The following is an 18664-nucleotide window of genomic DNA, read 5'->3' as shown; positions in this document are numbered from 1 at the left end:
TAAGGGGCCTATTTTGATAGTGGCCAGTCGGACCACCACCCGCTATCACGGCGGTCAGGAGACCTCCCGGCAGGCAGGCAGTGGTACGACTGCCCAATTGCGATTTGACTGCCATGCTGGTGGTCAGAAAAGTGCTCTCTAACACAGCAGCAGGAAAAGGGGCGCAGCACAAGCCACAGTGTAAAAGAGCACCTTGTGCACATCCATGCACCTTGTATATATATATATATATATATATATATATATATATATATATATATATATATATATATATATATATATATATGTCTATTATCTACTGGCGGTCGCCAGTAGATAGTTATAGTTAGGACCGAGTTTCCATAGGAAATCTGAAAATTCTATTTTGAATAACTTTGGCGCCGGTTGACGAATCCTCGCGAAATTTTCAAAACTAATGGGGCGCTCCGCTCAGCTCCTACCCTGAAAGTTTCGGGGTGATTCGTCAAGCGGGGGCTGAGAAAAAAGCGGGGTCCCAAAACGCATTTTCCCCATGCATTTTCCCATAGGACCTTTAGTCGAAGGTACAGCCCGAACGGCTGAACAGAATTACTTGAAATTTGGCAAAGAGGTAGTCCTCAGGTCAGGCATGTGCCTTTTGCATATATGGTGTCAATCTGTTCAGTAGTTCCTGATAAAATTGCAGTTAAAAGTACATAAATATCTATAAGCGCACAACGTGCGCGCACCGTGCGCGCACATTAACGTACGCAAGCGTAATTCTGATTGGTGGTTACATGTCAGTCAACATTCGAATCGGTCGAAATCAGGAAGTGTCGGCCGCCATTTTGTGTGTTTTGTGTGTGACAGTGAAAAAGAAAGGTGGAGAATGTGAAAAGGGGGCAGGGTAGAGAGTTCCTGACCCCCTAGCCTTTGTCAGGGGGTCCCTGAAGGACTACGAAGGATGTAAAAAAAAAATATATGTATTTTTTTTTAAACCGCGGGATGCGCGCACGGTGAAAAACCTTTAAAAAAAAAACATTTTAAACGAGCCATTCCATATTACAGGATACAGTCAATCTATAACTATATACATAGGTAGTTTATTGTAAAATAAATATATAACAAATATAATAATACATACATAACTTAGCATTTAAAAAACCTTACAAATTCACTTAAAAAAACATAGGTTTCACACACGTTATAGTTAGGAATTAGCATTTAAAAAACCTTGCAAATTCACTTAAAAACCATAGGTTTCACACATGTTATAGTTAGATGGACATTTCACTCGTAAAAAAACATTGAAATTCCACCGTTATAGTTAGTTCAGATAACTATAACTCGCGCGACCGCCACTCTATCACAAGGATGATGCCATCAGGGATGTCATGAGTGATGCCACTGACCATGTCATGAGTGATGTAATATTTGACGTCATGAGCAGTGGATTGCGGGCGGGCGAGTTATAGTTATTGTTTTTTTCACTGTGTCTCAATACTCGTGAACAAGGAAAAGTTTGTTTCCGAAACGCGTAGAGTTGTTTGCTGAATAAACTCTGCCTTGAAGCATTTGGGAGCCCGTGAAGCGTTGTCGTTTTTTCATATCACTGCAACGGAGTGTTTGGATATATATATATATATATATCAAAAACAATATTTTTGTATGTTTTTTAACAATATTAGCATGAAACAATATTTTTTCGATATTTTTGTGCTTACCATTATAGGTATAGGAATATTATATATTTGTAATCACAATATTTCTGTATTACAATACTGTGGTGATCAATACTATGTCAGTGATCCATTTCTACATAGGTAGGTTCTTACAACTCTTTACTTATCGCAAAAATACTGAGAGCAAATTGGGACCAGTATTTTATGACCAGTAAATAGCACACATGGCCCCTTGTTGCTTTGGCTGCGGGTCTCTGATGAAAGACCCGAGGACAGGAGTGTTTGAATGCCACTTTCATTTCCTGGCTCTGCTTGGACTTTAAAAACTTACATTTTAATGGCATCTAAATTGACTCTAAAGTCTGATTGCAGTGCAAGCAAAAGTTCGCATGTTCCATTCAATGGTACTTTACCTCCTTCAGTTGTAGACTCTGTTCCCATTCGTCTTGCTGAAAAAATAGCTATTGGTATTGCTACTAGCAGTGATGCAAAAATGACCGTAAGAATATACCATGTGCTGCTTGCATTGGGCTCTTCTGTTACATCTGAAAAGGCAGATAATATAATTTTAGTAGATTGCATTTTATCTGTCTTATAACCAAATGACAAACTATTTGGTGATTGGCTACACATGAGTTCAGAAATCTGTGGGAAATAATCTATACAGTCTGCCACCAAACACTGACAGTTAGTAATTAGAAGTGGTGAGCCACTAAAAGCTCAAGCTCGGCTTGAGCCGTAGACCTGGCTCTAGCTCAACTCGAAGTCCTCTTTGAAAGTCAAGCCCAAAACGAACAGAGTTTTCACAGGATGTGATGTGGCCTGGCAACTACAGATGCCGACATTTAACATGGGAGCCAGGCTCGAATCCCGGCCTCTGATTAGCATCCTGTGATACCCAGCAAACCGCCCTGTGATGAAAAAAGTGTAAACTATCTGTGTTTGTTGTGAAGTGCACTTATGTCCTTGAGCAAGGTTCACACTTTGTAAAACTTCCAAAAATAAAATGTGGATTCTGCCTTTTTCAAACATCTAAGTTCGTCCTCCAAGAATAAAGAACAAAGCATTGACCTTTGGCATCACACAGAGATACCCGTTTCTGGCTGAATTGCACAGTATGAAACTTGAAAATATTGGATTAATCCTGGCTTCCCTGGATGAACAAGGTGTGTGATCCTATGCAAGTAATTTAGTTCACTGAGCCTCATTTTTGTTCAAGATCACATATCCGAGCACTTTCAAATACATGCCTTCAGTATGTGCGCTGTAAAAAAACTTCTCTGGTGTTTGATGTAATAGACTGTGGTGTTGCTACAGCTACAATAAGAATCTAGGCCACATATAGGGTACACATAACAACAGACTTGCATCTTAGTTCACTAATAGCATTGTCATTGGGGGGGACAGGAATCACTTTTAATAAATATTTCTCAATGCAGAGATATAATGTGATGTAAGGTGAAACGCTTCTTCGTGATAAAGAAATCCAGTTTCTAAAAAGTTTACAGACACATCATCATTTTCTAATATGATCTTTGTTGCATGATTTCCATGTCAAGCATTTTCAAGGCTCATCTCGTGCATGCCTCTTAGAGCCAGAGCTGTCCCTTGGCTTGGCTCTGTCTCAGCTCTCCCTGTTAGATGGAGAGTTGGCCCACTTCTGTTAGTAATGAGAGACTGTTCTAATAATTAAGTAAAGTAATTGCAGGAAAGTGAGAAGTAACCATGGCCACAACTGCTCTAAAGGATGTTTAAATATCCGTGCCCCAGCAATCCCCCACTGACCATGCCCTTTCTAATAAGGCCCTTTCCACATCATGCTGCACTCGTCCAGAGCGACCTTTTGGAACAATCAAATCCCTGCTTGAAGACACCATTTTAGGAGGTGTATGCATCCCATTCTGAGATCTTCAGGATCCAATGGACTAAGAGGGTGAGCTCTGGAACAGTTCTTTATCTTTAACAGGGTCTGTCGTTTCAAGCGCCTTTCGAGGAAGAAGGTCAGACATGTGGCATAGCTTTGAGAGTGGACCAACCTGGATCCTACCTCATACCCTCCATTCATGTTTTACTTCCCCAAATTCTGAACAGCATTATTCATACAATGTTTTATTCTTCCAATTTACTCTGGATGCTTATAACTGTCAATATATTACGTGGACCTGCCCTTTAGTCTATCTTCTGTGAGTAGAGACATAGTAAAGAGACAGTATGGGAGAGAGTGATGAGGGGACACAGATGTGCTCATTTAAGCTGGTAAATCAATCTCTCTGAGGATGCTAGTCCACCTTCGGAGTACTTTAAGGGAATAAAGAAAAAGAAAACTATCTTGAAGGTGCCTAGCCTCCCCTACCCTTTATTAATACTCCCTGCAGCTGGGAGCAATAGTAGAAATTTAAACTGTCCTGCAGGGGCAAAGATATTGCTTTCCCCAACCGTGTGGCCGTCAAATGCCAGATTTACTAACCTTGAAAGAGAGTGAGTGTTACTTTGACACTCAAATCAACTAAAAAAGTGGATGATTCAGGCTTGTGTAGATCTCATTTGCCCAATTCTGGCTAAACAGCAGGAGATGTGGCAATTCAAGCCATATATGTTTTGTTGACATCAACAATTGTCTGTTTGTAAAGGCACATATGCAAGTGTTAAGTTTCAAACAGTGCTATTGCAAAAGGCTGCTTTCAATAGATGCATGCACATTGAATAACTGTTATTCACATGTCCTAAAAAATCACAAATGTGTGACATTAGATTGACGCTATTCAGCTCTTACTCATAATTTGTGGGAAGCTTTAACAGAACCTGGGTTGGTGTTTTGGGTGTAATCAAATAATTTTGGTGCAGAAGTTCTCAGATTGTGGTTTATAGTTGGATCTCACAAGCGCGACTGGTTTATTTCTTGACAATGCAAAATATTTTTCTTGTAGTTTTGGTAGCACTGGGTTTCATATAATAGTCAGTTCATGTGATTTTAATACCTCTTTTTATATTTTGAATTTTTTTTAAAGATAGGTCTGTTTAGCTATATAGGTATATTTGGAATATCATATGCATTCAACCTTTATGCAAGATTGAATGATGAGGTGGCAGATCTACAAGAAAGTGCTGCAGCACGGCACCCCAAGCCCTTTGGCTGCGCCGCGCAGCAGCACTTTCAAAGCACAGGAATGCAACATATTTACATGAATATGTTGCATTCCTGTGCTCTCCCCTGCGCTGGCGCACATACAGCCGCCATGTGCCGGCGCAGGCACTCTTCCACCATGGTGCAAGGATGCCTGCGTCATGGGGAGATTGTTTTTGTGCAGAAAGGGGCACCTTCCTGCACAAAAACCATCACTGCAGACACTTTCCTCTTATAATGTGTGCTGTAGAATGCAGCACGCTTTTAAAGATGAAAAACGAGGAGAAATGAAATCATTTCTCCTCGTTGCACCTTGCTACGCCACTCCTACAGTGGCTTAGTATTCTGACTCATTTCCAGGTTTACCAATCCTCGTAAATCTGAAAATGTGTCTGGTTCCATGAGTGTTGCGTGGGAACACCCACAGCAACACCCATGGAATGCCCCTTTCACGCAAAGTGCTGCGTGTAAAGGGGCCGTATTTACAAGGACAGGAAAAGTCATGCATGGTGGCTTTTCCTGTCTTTGTAAATATGGGGCAGAGAATTGCGCTGCCGGTGCATCACAAAAAGTGACGCACTGGTGGTGCAAGGGGCTTGTAAATCTGCCCCGTGCTTTTAAATTGATATTTCTTTCAGTGAGGAAACGTGTTCTAATACCCTGGCTATCCAATTATAAAATTAATCTGCATCACTATGGATATTGCTTTGCGAGAAAATGGTGGTATTTCTCTTGCTTATGTGTAGAATATATATAGTAGAAAAAACTGAACGTGGCAAACAACACAGTGGAGTTTATTTTTCAGAAATAGAAAAGTCACTCATGCATTCCAATGGAAGCACTTCCTGGAAGGAGGAATGGCGCTTTTTCAGCTGATAGCATGAGGTGGGAGAGTAATAGTCCTCTGAGAGGAGCCAATCAAAAGCCTACTCTATGCATAGTTTAAAGAATTGATTAAAATCAGACTTCCAGAATAGCTGCACTGTAAAGCCAGACCTAAACAACGGAGTTCACCTTACACAAATAGACCATTAGTCTAATACATTTAGAACAGTCATGAACTAATATTTGGTATATTTTGTCATTCACAGACATATCACTTTTGGGTCACTCATTTAGAGTATGTGGGAAGCTGTAAAAATAAAGTGAAATGTGTGAAAAGTGGTTTTCAGTTCATTTAACTCTGTATTTGCATTTAGAGATAAGTACTGCATTGTACTGCATTGTACTGTACTGCATTGTACTGTAGTAGCAGGGCACAAGCAAAAAGCTTTTGGTGCTAAATTTACACAAATAGTTGCCCAAAAATAGATTAAAACAATGTTTGCAAATGTATCTTTAAATTTGCTGTAATGTCAGGATTATTGGTTGTGGTAACGCTATTAATGAATTGTTGTATAACTGCAAGAAAGCCAACATTCTGTTAATGCTTCCATTGGTGGTGTGATGCACATTTCTCCCAAATGGCAATGCAGCACAGCTCCACTGTACATATAAGCAGTAGAATGGATTTCATCAGAGTTTTAAAAATGCTTCCACTGATGCCCTAAAAAGTTCTTCTCGGCTTCTCAGTGTTTCTCGACACAAATGACAACTCTGATATCACCCACTGATCTAATCCTCAAATTTTTCCTGCTTATGTACCCCTCATTGCATTTTATTTATTGATTGATTTGAGTGCACCTTTTTCCATTATAAACTCATATTGCATTTAGTATTGTTAGCATACATATATTGGTTAATGTTAGTTAATTGTGATAGTTCAGCAATTTTTTATACATGTAATTCAGTCAATAATGTTTCATAAAAACAGAGGTAGGTGATGGTGCATGTTGATTTGCTATTTTTAAACATTTAATAATACAATTAATATGTTGATTTGTTTTTTGATAACATTCTTAAAGGGCTATGTTCTTTTCAAAACAATCTGAAAAGAGAACTTAAGATGAATACAGACAAGTGTTAGAGAGGGAGGAATCTTCTCACTTCCAGGGAGCCCGAGAGATTGAGTTTGCGCAGACTGAAGCTGTAATCACCTTTTCAATGGGCACCAGCAGGCACCTCCCAATCACTAGACATCCCTTATTGGCTTGCCGGGACACCATAGCGGTTCCACAGAGAGAAACAACAGCTCTCTTCATACAAAACAGTTCCTCTGTTGTTCCATTAAGTTATGGGGGTGAAAGGCAAGACCACCTAAGAAACTCATACTGACTCATTTTGGTGCTAAGATAATTTGGTTTGAGGTAAGAAGGAGGAGTTTAGGAACAAATGCAGGGAAACTCTAAAATACTGATATGTTGCAAATGTTTCCAATATTCTGTTTATTAGGTAATATTTTTTTCTGTTTGGTTTTATAGTCGCAACCTACTAACAACAAATAGTCCTATGAGTCTCACAGGATTGATCATTGCCAAGAACGAACCTACCTCAAGTAATGTAAAGATGTAAGGCAAGTTACAGTCCACCGGGTTATCTGTCTCAAGCTGATAGGTTAACCAAGTCTGACCAAGGGTGTAGCAAGCCCAACGCTCAGGAAACGTTTCCGAAAACATATCACTGGTAACTCCTCCCCAAAGTTACACATACCAGGCAGGATCAATAACAGCAGGAAGAGAAGAGGCAATGGAAATAACAGGGACCACACGTGAGACACTGAAGATCTCCTTACAATAAGGAATTACTGGGGGAATCAGAAATTAATTTGCTGATTTTTCCCACTATTTCATGTTTAGGTTCCACCTGCTTTCAGCAGGAAGAGTCCCTAAGTAAGCTTTAAGGGGTAGTAAGGATGTTGTAGGGTTCAGGGAAATGTAGACTTAAGGCATAGTAAGGGGGTTTTAGAGTCCAGTGAATGGTAGAGTTAATGGGTAGTAAAGTGTTTTCAGCAAACATTCTTCCTGAGTGCCCTCCTCCATTCTCTGCTGCTGCCAGGCTATCCCCAGTGGCATGTGCATGACCTAAAGGGCATTCTCCACCATAACACAATAGCTTAACTTGATAAAGAGCCCTGGCTTACGCAACAAGATAAACAAATAAGCATAGCTATTTGGAGGGCAAGCACACTTTTGGTGGAAGGCGACACATTTGGTCAAATCAAAAGCTGTACTAATGGGAACCTCATATGGGCAGAGCCATAGTTCCTTTCTGTAATACTCCTGAAACCTCTTTTTTTAATCACATCATACACACAAAAACTATTTTCTGATCACTTCAGGACTGGTGGCTGCTGCAATGTCAAGTCAGACATAAAAGTGGATGCTTCTGACCATGTAGGATCATTGATCCAAAGGTTTAGGTCCCTAACCAAAGAAATGTAGGATGCATGAAGAACGAATAGTGAAGGCAAGCTAACAGTGCTCCTAACAAAATCAATGTAAGGACCAAGAGGGTAATATAAGAAGTGGGTGTGAGACCTGGCATCTTTTGGTGTGTTTCCCCAGTCGTTTGCTTTCTGACCTCCTGGTTTTGACTTTGTTTTTGCTGGCTTAGTGTCTCTGCACACCTTCTTGTTTTTCACTATTGAAAGGCTATCTGTCCCATAGGATAGAATGGGGAATACTTTGTAAAATCTTGCAAGTAAAACTTCCCATGGGGACAAGATGGAAAGATGTTTATTATGCCTGAACTCAGAATATACAAATGCATCTTTTAGTGAAGGTGATTTTTATATTGTGTGTTTGAAAATACCACTTCTAGAAAGTGGGTATTTTCTTGCTTAGCCATCTTGTGTGCCTCTGTTGGGTTGTGGATTGGCTTTGGAGTGACAGGGGTTGGAGATGTGCATTCTCTTCAGACAGCCACTGGGGGGGGGGGGGGGTGTCGAGGCCTGTCCTGCCTTTCCTGGATGAGTCATGGCTGGGCTGAATAGACCTGGTCTGTATTTAGTGTAGTCGAAGGAGATTTCCTTGCACCTGAATGAACCTTGTCAGCCTTGAGCTATGCTGTCTCCACCTCCTGCCAGGAAGCTGCACCAGAAAGGACAGAACTGGTTTGGACTGAGCACAGTTACTCTCTGCCACAAGAGAACAAAGTGAAATGTGGTATAAATATTGGGTACCAGACCCCAGGACTTTAGAACTCTTTTCGACCAAGAAGACTGCTAAGAAGAAGAGCTGGAGAAGCTATAAGGAGGAACTACCACTTTGCTGTGTGCTTTGCTGTGTTGGCCTGCAGTGGCTGCTTTTGCCTTGAGCAGTGAAAGGACGGACTGAACTTTCTGCAACTTTTTTATGTAAGTTTCTCCAAGGGCTTGAGGTAGAGCTTTCCCCCTTCAAGAAGTCTCAGGAACAGCAAAAACTTAAAATTCATCTGCTCTCAGCACTGGGAGCCATGTGTTCTGTGCTGCACCAGAAGAAAAAGCAATCTGACGCCGGCTCTGTGTCCTAAATGTACCGCAGAGGGCACCGCGGCACTTCTCACCGCAAACCTGGTCTCACCAATGACAACGCCACCAAGCCGCTGCTTACACCGTGACCTGTGGCCACCGCACGTCTCACCGCCTCACTTTATGATGCCTCCCTTTTATCCTTGTCGTCGAAGCTCCCTGTCGACATTGAAGCAGCTGGTTGTACCGTGGTTCAAGGGCAACACTCCTAAGTCACACAACTCACCACCCTCATCCCGCACCACAGCCTTGCCTACTGATGACGGTGCCATCAACTCCAGTTCGTCAGCCGACAACAGCGCTTCAGCAACAGAACCGACTTCTGGAACCGATGCTTGCCGACGCCGGCTCTTTGGAGTACAACGAGAGGTCACAGATGCCTTGCATTTCTAAAGGTACTGTTTTGTGGGACTTCCAGACACCATTACTGACCTGCGACGCCGCGGTCAGCCAGAACTGTTTAGAGTTGTTCACGACTCCGTGACAGCTGTATTTGAAGTCTATTTTTGATTATTGAAATGTCTGAGAACTGTATACTGGATTTTTATTGTGTTTGGTTTTGTTTGAACAGATACAATATTGGAAATGTTTTTTAAACTGGTGTGGTGTCCTTTTATAGTGTTTTCACTGTATTACTGTTCGTTATGTGCTTTACACACTGCCTCTGAGATAAGCCTGACTGCTCGTGCAAAGGTGCCGAGGGGATGAGCAGGGGTTATTTCAGTAGTGTATCCCCCCTATCCTGACTAGGAAGAAGGGTCCCTACTTGGACAGGGTAACAACCTGACAACTAGAGACCCCCATTTCTAACAGTGGGAAATAGTGATAACCCCAGTCAAGGTTTCTGCAGCTTCACAAATGACACCTAGAAATATTAAAATAGAAAAACAGTTTTTAGTGATGATTGCTAAGATCACCACCTTGTGATACAGGAAGTCGAAACAAATGATTTTAAACTTTTCAGGGATTGCTATTTTTAGATCAGGGCCTTAATCATTGCCTCACCATGTTTCTGGCAGATAGGATATCTACCTGTTAATCCATAATCAGTTACATGATATTCATTTTATTATTTGGAATTGAACATAGATTAAGTAAGGCACATTAAACAGTGTGCAAGGGTTTGGTACGGTCAAAAGAAGTAAGTTCCAGGAGCAGAATCCATATCACTAATGCGCTTAATTAATCCGGTATTGAGATACACAATATGGGCAAAAGGTTATTTGCAGATTGTCTCGTAAGGTTTCAGCATAACTTTCTGACTCCACTTGTGTAGTTCAAGCAAGTCATACAAAGGCCTACGTTCCTCATTAGAGAACTTTGCTATGTAGTCATTTTTACTGTGAATTTTACTGTACCCCAACTGACAATGTGTCAGTTTTCTTACTTCCAAGCCAGTTCAAGTGGCAAGCTTTGTGAAAAGGCACACCTTCTGCTACTTCAGGCACTGAAAGCTCAAGGATCACGATTGCGCATATACATATGACACATGTAACACTGTGCTTGATACTATTTGTACATGTACTTCACAGCACAGGAAGTATGTGTTCTATCAGTGATGTGCTGTCACCCTCAGCCCATGATGTTACTCCTAAAAATATAAAATCATACCTGCCAGGTGCCTTGTTCTTTGTCACATGGATTCACCCCTTCCACTATAAAACATTGAAGGTATTCTGTCATACTCTGACATCTTATATAAGAACTTACCTACCCTCCCTCGAGAACAGGGTCAGCCTTTTACAGGATAGTGCCCTATGCGGAATGAAATGTGGCACCCTTGCTGCTGCTAGTGAATAAAATTTGACCACAGAGAGTTCATTTTGTGTTTAGAGATCAGTTCCCTGGCTGAATGCATCCACCTCTGAACACATACATGTCTGCACACATACATGTTTTTACGTCCCCCCAAATCACTTAAATCACTCCCAGATTGCATCCTAATGCAACTGTCATGTTTTTTGTTGGGAGGTGGTTAATGGTGGCAGCAGAGGGGGAGAGGGAGATGGGAAGGCAAGTAAGCAGACTGTAAGCATAAAAAAAGAGAGAAATCACTTCAGTGTGAATCTCTGCGGCCAGGTGACCTGAACTCTACTGTCTGCATGACCTTAATGAGACAGCTGTATATGTACCTGAATGCAAGCAATCATCACCTGTCTAACCCCAGAGGAACGCATGAAGAAGAGTGGCGCAGACGTGCAGATCGCACAGGATTTCAACCGGGCCCAGGTGGTGAGAGTCGGTGCGGGGAAGGCCTCCCCTCTCAGTAAGCTGAAGGCCGCATAGACTGGACACAGAATGGAGCCTGCCGCTCAGGAACAGAGTCAAGTGATCTTAACTTGCAACGGCCAAAACGGCAGGCCTAGGTGAGGGTCACCCAGGAGACTGCCAAAAGGGGTGTACCAAGTAAAACTGGGCAGTAGCCCAATAACCCAGCTAACAAGGGGGAACCCCTCCATCCACCTCCTTGTGGGGTGGCCCCCCCGCTTATATATCGCCTTGCATTGGAACCAACAAATGGTGGACTGGACTGGGGCACTGGGCTGTGGAACAGCCCATAGCTAAGACTAGGGAGGTATCGACGGACAAGGAAGGCCCACAGAGAGAACCAGTGCGGGGGCCCCGTTGCATGGAGTTTCAAGTGGAGGAGTTGTAGTTTAACCACACACGAACCTGGCGGCAGATTAGGAAGGAAAGGGAAGAATGGGGAAGCCTAGGCGAGCTTGCCCCGTCCAGTCCAACAAAATCTACAATTATGCCATCATGAAGCCCGCTATGAATGACGAGGATGACGAAGGGGTGGCCGAGCCCTCGCTGGCCACAATAATGGCGGCGATCCAAGACGTTAAGGGGTCCTTTGAACCAAAAATAGATTTGGTGTCCATTGAGGTCACTGATCAGGGTGGACCTGTCCAAATTGAATGAGAAGGTGTCCATAGCCGAGACCCAGATATCCCAGCTCCAGTCAAAGACAAAGCATCTCGAGGAACAAGTGCACACATTTACGCAACAGGCCACTCACATGGCCGCACGGCTTGAGGACCAGGAGGGATGAGCAAGAAGGAACAACATACGGATCGTGGTGGTGCCGGGAGGGGCAGAGGAGCCCAGTGTTGACCTGTTCATCGATCTGATAGTCAATGAGATGCAGCCCCGCGCCTCTCCAAGTTTTTCTCTGTCGAGAGGGCGCACAGGGCGCTGGTGCCGCCTCCACGTCCCGGGGTCCTACCACATACAATTATTGCCAGAATATTTAACCATCACAACAGATATGCGATACTGCAAGTGGCAAGAGCGAAAGGTGATTTGCCATATGAAAACACCTTGATAAGGTTCTTTCCAGACTATACCCAACAAGTACAGCGAAAAAGAAGAGGTTTTGAGCCAGTGAAAAAAGAACTGAGAGCCAGAAATATGAAATATATGATGCTCTTTCCGGCCTGATTACCAGTAATAGCCGAGGGTAAGACATGGCATTTCACGACTCCGGAGGAAGCATGAGTGTGGTTGTAGGGCTGGCGCACAGTCGGCCGGGACAGAGGACAGGAACAGAAAACGGAGAGGGGGCACACCAAGGGTGGTGGAGAGACCGGAGCAGGAAGAGAACAGCGGTCTGCATCACCAAGACACGCTGGTCCGCCTGGGGCAGAGGCGGCGCAAGATAAATAAGCGGTGAGACGAGGGTGAAGGTAAGACAGAAGGGATCTGACTTTGCCTCCCAGAGGCAATTCTGCGCTGCAGGCAGAACACTGAGACATCCAGACTGCCCGACCGGAGCAACCGGTCGAGGCTAAATCCATGAGACTCATAGAGGCAAATGAACTATAAGGGTTTGGGAGAGACGGAACAGAATAAAGTTGCGGACCTGGGTCTGGTTGGACTGAGCACCCCCCAATTTCTTAGTTAGAATTTTTATCCAAATTCAGGGGTGACAGGTGCTCTGCGGGTTAGAGAGTTGGGGTTTCCACAACCTTAATAGCAGTTTTGCAGGGAGGGGCTGGGTGGGATGTTGAGGGGAAAGTTAACAGTTAGGTACGGAATTCCAAGGGAAAGCAATGGGAGCGAGCGAAAGTCTGCAGTTAAGATAAGGCCCATCCCAACACAGGGCACTGATTCAGAGCACACTCCGCGATGTCGAGCCAAAAAAACACACAGTCCTTATTGAAGATATGGTCCTGGAACGTCAATGGGATCAACTGTAAATTAAAAAGGGCAACGGTTTTACAATTTGTTAAAAGGCACGCTCCAGATGTGGTTTTCCTACAGGAAACACCTTAAAGGCAATTACTGTCAAGCCCTTGATAGGTATGGCTACACATTGATAGCACATGCGGGGTATACCTCTGGCTCCAGGGGTGTGGGAGCCCTAGCTAGAAAGGCATTTCTCTTTATCCAGAGTGAGATATGGACAGATCCGCTCGGGGGATACACAGTGGTGAGCGGAACGTGGCAAGGGAAATGACTTAATTTGTGTTCAGTGTACTCCCCACCGGTTTACAGACCACCACACTTGAGGAGCTAGGCCCTTTGTTGTTGCAATTGCTAGAGGGCAGATTGGTCATGAGAGGAGACATGAATGACATCATATCATCAGACTTAGATGCAGCGGGTAAGGGTTCCACTGGGACAAATACCATAAGGCAGACCGGCTAGTTAGGGAAATTCCTTGAGGTAATGGGATTGGGCCACATCTTGAGACACCAGCACCCAGCGGTGAAGCAATACACCCACTTATCAGCCGCGACAGGAAGCCTCGCTGGGCTTGACTATCTTATTATGCAGGCCCCCGAACTGGGGAGACTTTAGATGCCACACATGTGGCTCGCGGAGTATCCGATCACTCGCCAGTGGAAGCAAAACTATCCGGCCCAGTAAGAGACTACACATTACTGCAACAAGTAAGCCCATGGTTTTGCAGGGACAAAGTCTTCAGGGAGAGCATGAGAGAAAGCCAGAACAATATTTCACTGAAAACATGGGGTCAGTCGACTTAAAGGTGACCTTGTGGGACGCATTCAAATAGTCCTCAAGGAAGAGCCTAAGCGAAAATTAGGGCCATCAAAAAGAAAAAACATTAAATGTCTTGCCATCGAAAAAGATATGATAGAATTAGAGGCTCGGGCATCAGGAACTGACCCACAGGCAAACTCAAATAGGCAGCCTCTAAAGGTGCAGCAAAAGGAACTCCTGGACCTGCTAGAGTACGGCGCCAGGGCGCAGGCACTGGCCACACAACACAGACTCTACGATGCAGGAGACAAGGCAAATAAGCTGTTGGCCTAGTTAGACAAGAGACGGATGAGTTGGGGATGGGTTCCCGGTCTGGTAGATGAAAAGGGAGGTAATCAGGAAACAGGAGCGGAAATAGAAGAGGGGATTACTGGATTTTATGAAGGGATTTGCACATCCTGATCGATGCATACGGAAGAGGACTGCGCGGAATTCTTGTGCGACATCTCCTTGCCTGGACTCACCAAGGAAGACAGAGAGATACTAGAGAGTGACCTAACAGTCAAAGAAATAAAATAGGCATCCCAATCCTTACAATCAGGGAAAGCAGCAGGGCCAATGGCCTTCCTATTGAAATGTATAAAACTACGATGGACATAACCGCGGAACACCTAGTGAACATGTTTGAACAGGCACAAGAGGGCATACTTCCAGCTGACCAAAGGACGGCGGTAATAGCGGTAATACCAAAAGCAGACAATCCACAAGTGGAATATGGGTCGCACAGACCGATCTTACTACTGAACTATGAGGTTAAAGTGGTGGCTAAGCTCCTGTCGATGCGACTGGCCGGTGTAATCACCATCCTTATATACCCGGATCAATCGGGGTTTATGCCTCATAGGGGCACCAGATTAAATCTCCGCTGACTGTTTGGCATACTCCACTTGATGGAAAAATGCCCTACAGAGCAATCAGCACTCCTGTTCCTAGACGCCAGAATGGCATTCAACAGCGTGGAGTGGAACTACCTCTTCGCGGTCCTTGACCAGATAAGGCATGAGTCCCAAATTCATAGGATGGATCAGACTCCTATACGAACAGCCACTGGCTAGAGTGGGGGTCAAGGCCACGGTATTCCCGGCTTTTGCCCTCCTGTACTAGACAGGGATGCCCGCTGTCCGTGATCTTGTTAGCACTCGCCTTCGAGCCACTCGCAGCATGGGTTCAACAGGGCCCCTTGATCTGAGGGATATCGATAGGGGAGGAATGGGAGGGCCGAATCTCATTATAAGCGAATGATATCCTCCTGTAAGTGAGGAAGCCGAGACATTCGGTAGATTGAATATTGCAGATTTTCCCTATTTATGGAGAATATTCAGGATATTGAATCAATTGGGATAAGTCGCTACTATAACCCCTTGTCAGGAAGAGCACCCTTCCTCACATCCAGATGTGATGTATCCATCGAAAAAATGGCTTCAAATATCTAGGTGGACAAAATGGCCGAAAGGAAGGAGCTCTGAGCCGGAGCTCCAGGTCGCCAGGAGCCCTAATCGGTGTAAATCCTTGTGCCCCCCCACACGAACACCGAGACAATCTGAAAACAACCGAAACAACAGGGACTTACGGGTCAACCATAAATCATGGGAGCACAAAGTCAGTCGGCTGTGACGAACCGAGGGGTGTGTCCACTGCAGGAAACAGCAGTGCTCCTTGATCCGCACCTTGTTGCCTCCAGGGCGCAAGGAGTTACCACAGGGGTACGACCAGCGAATTGCACTATTGACGGTTCCGACATGCTCACATAGAGGTCCCAAGAGAATCCCAGAGGGCTGCAAACTGAGGGACAGATAAGGCAAGGAGCAGCCTGGAGTCTGGGAAAAGGCGGGCACCAAGAGAGACCAAGCAGTGCCCTGACCAGGCAGCGCGGTTCTCATGCACGGAGAAGAGGTGCACAGACCCTCAAGAGACTCCGGGACCGACCCCAGGATCAACAGAGTGTGGGACCCCTCCAGCTCGTAACTCCGGTCACTCGCTGATGGCCAGGACTGGAAAACAGCACCAGTGAGTGACGGAGATGCTGGGGACAAGGGTTGAGGCACCGGAGCCTCACGGGTGGCGACACACACGGCGCACGGCCCGTGGTGGCGGCGAGGTTCGGGACAAATGTGCCTGACCACAAAATGGTGGCTCCCCGGGTCCAGGCATACCGACGGCAACGTCATTTCTAACAAAGGGGTGCGGCTCAATCTGTTAAGCGCAGGCAGTGGCCACATAAGACACCATTGTATGCCACGAGACAGAGAGTCAATTAAAAGAATTAACTGAATTATTCTTAACAAAGTCATCCTGAGTGCCTGACCCCAAAATGGCAGCTCCCCGGGTACAGGCATACCGGCGGCAACGTCCTATCTAACAAAGAAGTGCGGCCTGATCAGCTAAGCGCAGGCAGCGGCCACATAAAGCACCATTATATGCCACAAGTTAGAGATTCAATTGAAATAAATAATGCCTCCAATTTTTATGACCACAAAATGGCGGCTCCCCGAGGTCAGGCAAACCGGCTGCAATGCCCTCATTAACGAAGAGGTGCAGCTCGATCTGTGGAGTACAGACACCTGTGACAGATAGAAATCATTGAAAGAATTCACGCCTCCAACGCTAACAAAAACATCCAGGGTGCCAGACATCAACCACTCAATACACCTTTATATACCGATGTTACAGAGACCAAGAAAACAATGATCGTTCCAATTTGTAATGAAGAGGGTGGCCAAAGCACTTCAGCGCAGGCACCGGCCACAGACTGCTCTAGACCTATGCTACAGAGTGGAAAGAAACAATGACTGCTTCTAATTGTTAATGCAACAAAGGTTCCAAGTAAAATGAAGAAATGCGGGCCTGCAGTGGAAAAATTCATAGTGCCTGACATGAAGATGGCGGCCAACAGGGACGCAAACGGAGTTGCTCAGATAACCCTGATAATAACTCTGGCGAGAAGAGCTCAATAGTCGACGGGAAGTGGATATAACGTTGCATATGAAGCGTCTGACACTCAATGCAACACCCCACAAAATTAACCCCGCTGGGATGAACTCAATAATGATGAGGGGAAGGGTTGACTCTAGAAAGTTAGCATCTGCCTCAGAAGGCACACACTAATGCCTATTCCCAGCTTTTAATAAAACAATAAGGCACCCACATAACAGAGTCAAAATGACACCGGCCAATCTAACTTCTCTCCATGCCTACACAGCGAATGGCTTAAAACCCCATGGCCCGAACTCCTTTTCCATCATATTCCCACCCAATCTCTCACCTAAAACGAAAAGAAATTTTAAGCACAGGCTGATAAGACAACACCAAGAAACACTATTTGCAGACATATACCACTGCTCTTCTAAAGGCCAGCAGAAAATGGATCTCATTTTCCACACCCAGAGCCCTGCGAAATGGAACACCATTCTTAGATCCCACCTCCTCATATCAAAACAACTAGCACCTCTCTCAGCAGCAAACTAACGTTCCTAATCTCAAACCACCATACACGCAAGGCAACCTATGCAACCATTTACAGAAATGGCACAGTCCTGATCCAAGCCAACAATGACAACCTGGACACTTTTGACCCCTCTTCCCCACACTATGCAACGCCTTCACTCATTTACACTACTCCCACTCAAGCAAAACCCTTCCCTCAAACCAACCGACCCTCCTGGAAAACTCTCAAAACAATCCCACAACCCAAACCCACCCCACCAACCTATCCCCCCCAGCACCACCCTCCCCTCCTCCTCCAACTCCTCCCACAACTCGCACAATACATTCGTCTTAGCTACTACAAACATGAGGTACACCCCGTATGAGACCCTACAGTCATCTCCCTGCATCCTCCTCCCCTCCACACGACACTACTCCCATCAAGCAACAAGGGAAACCGACTCTCAGACAATAGCCCATAACTCTCTCCATGCACCAAAACCAGTGAAGCAGCCGCCCAATTCTCGAAGTAATTTGCCACAACACATCCCCACGACCATCCCCAAGAACCGCATGGGCATCAGCAACACTGTGAGCAACTACTCCACTGACAAGCTCCCCCCATCCATAGAGTGCCCTGCTCAGGACATCCTGATAACAAACTCCCCTACACCCGCCTCTATGAATACAATCCAAAGACTAGCATGGCTGGAATACCAGCTCTAGATCGTAATAAAGAGTATTAATAAAATCTTATTGAACTGCTCCACGCCCAGAGAGCCTACCCAACGCCCACTCCCCACACCCACAGCCACTTTCAATAAACACATTAGTCCCCACAAGGCCCAAAGGGTCAGATGGAACACAACCCCCTTCAGGAACCAGCCTCAGAGACCAAAAAGAACAAGCACTGCAATGTGCATGAAAGAGGCGAGAGATCTCACCGAATCCTATAAGCAACTTCAGCTGTCTTCACCAGCTCCGGGATCCATGTAATCACTGGATTTGAAAGAGACCACATCGAACCGAGAACGTTGAGACCTCCAGCCTACCTCACCAATATCCCATGGCTCCCCCAAA

The 18664-nt window shown here is 44.9% G+C and overlaps 1 protein-coding gene across 2 annotated transcripts in view; it reads right to left on the bottom strand.

The window, feature by feature from the left end:
- The window catches only part of LOC146855741 (NACHT, LRR and PYD domains-containing protein 5-like), a 376900-nt gene that overhangs the window by 215775 nt on the left and 142461 nt on the right, over nucleotides 1–18664 (bottom strand). For both annotated transcript variants that reach the window (XM_085653656.1, XM_085653657.1), the window contains exon 4: nucleotides 2054–2185. In XM_085653656.1, the coding sequence (XP_085509782.1) occupies nucleotides 2054–2185 (132 nt within the window). The remainder of the gene's footprint in view (nucleotides 1–2053; nucleotides 2186–18664) is intronic.

This window comes from Triturus cristatus, chromosome 4_1, assembly GCF_964204655.1.
Source record: "Triturus cristatus chromosome 4_1, aTriCri1.1, whole genome shotgun sequence".
NCBI classification, from domain to species: domain Eukaryota; kingdom Metazoa; phylum Chordata; class Amphibia; order Caudata; family Salamandridae; genus Triturus; species Triturus cristatus.
Note: the sequence above shows the minus strand (reverse complement) of the source record. Positions and strands in the feature narration are given on the sequence as shown.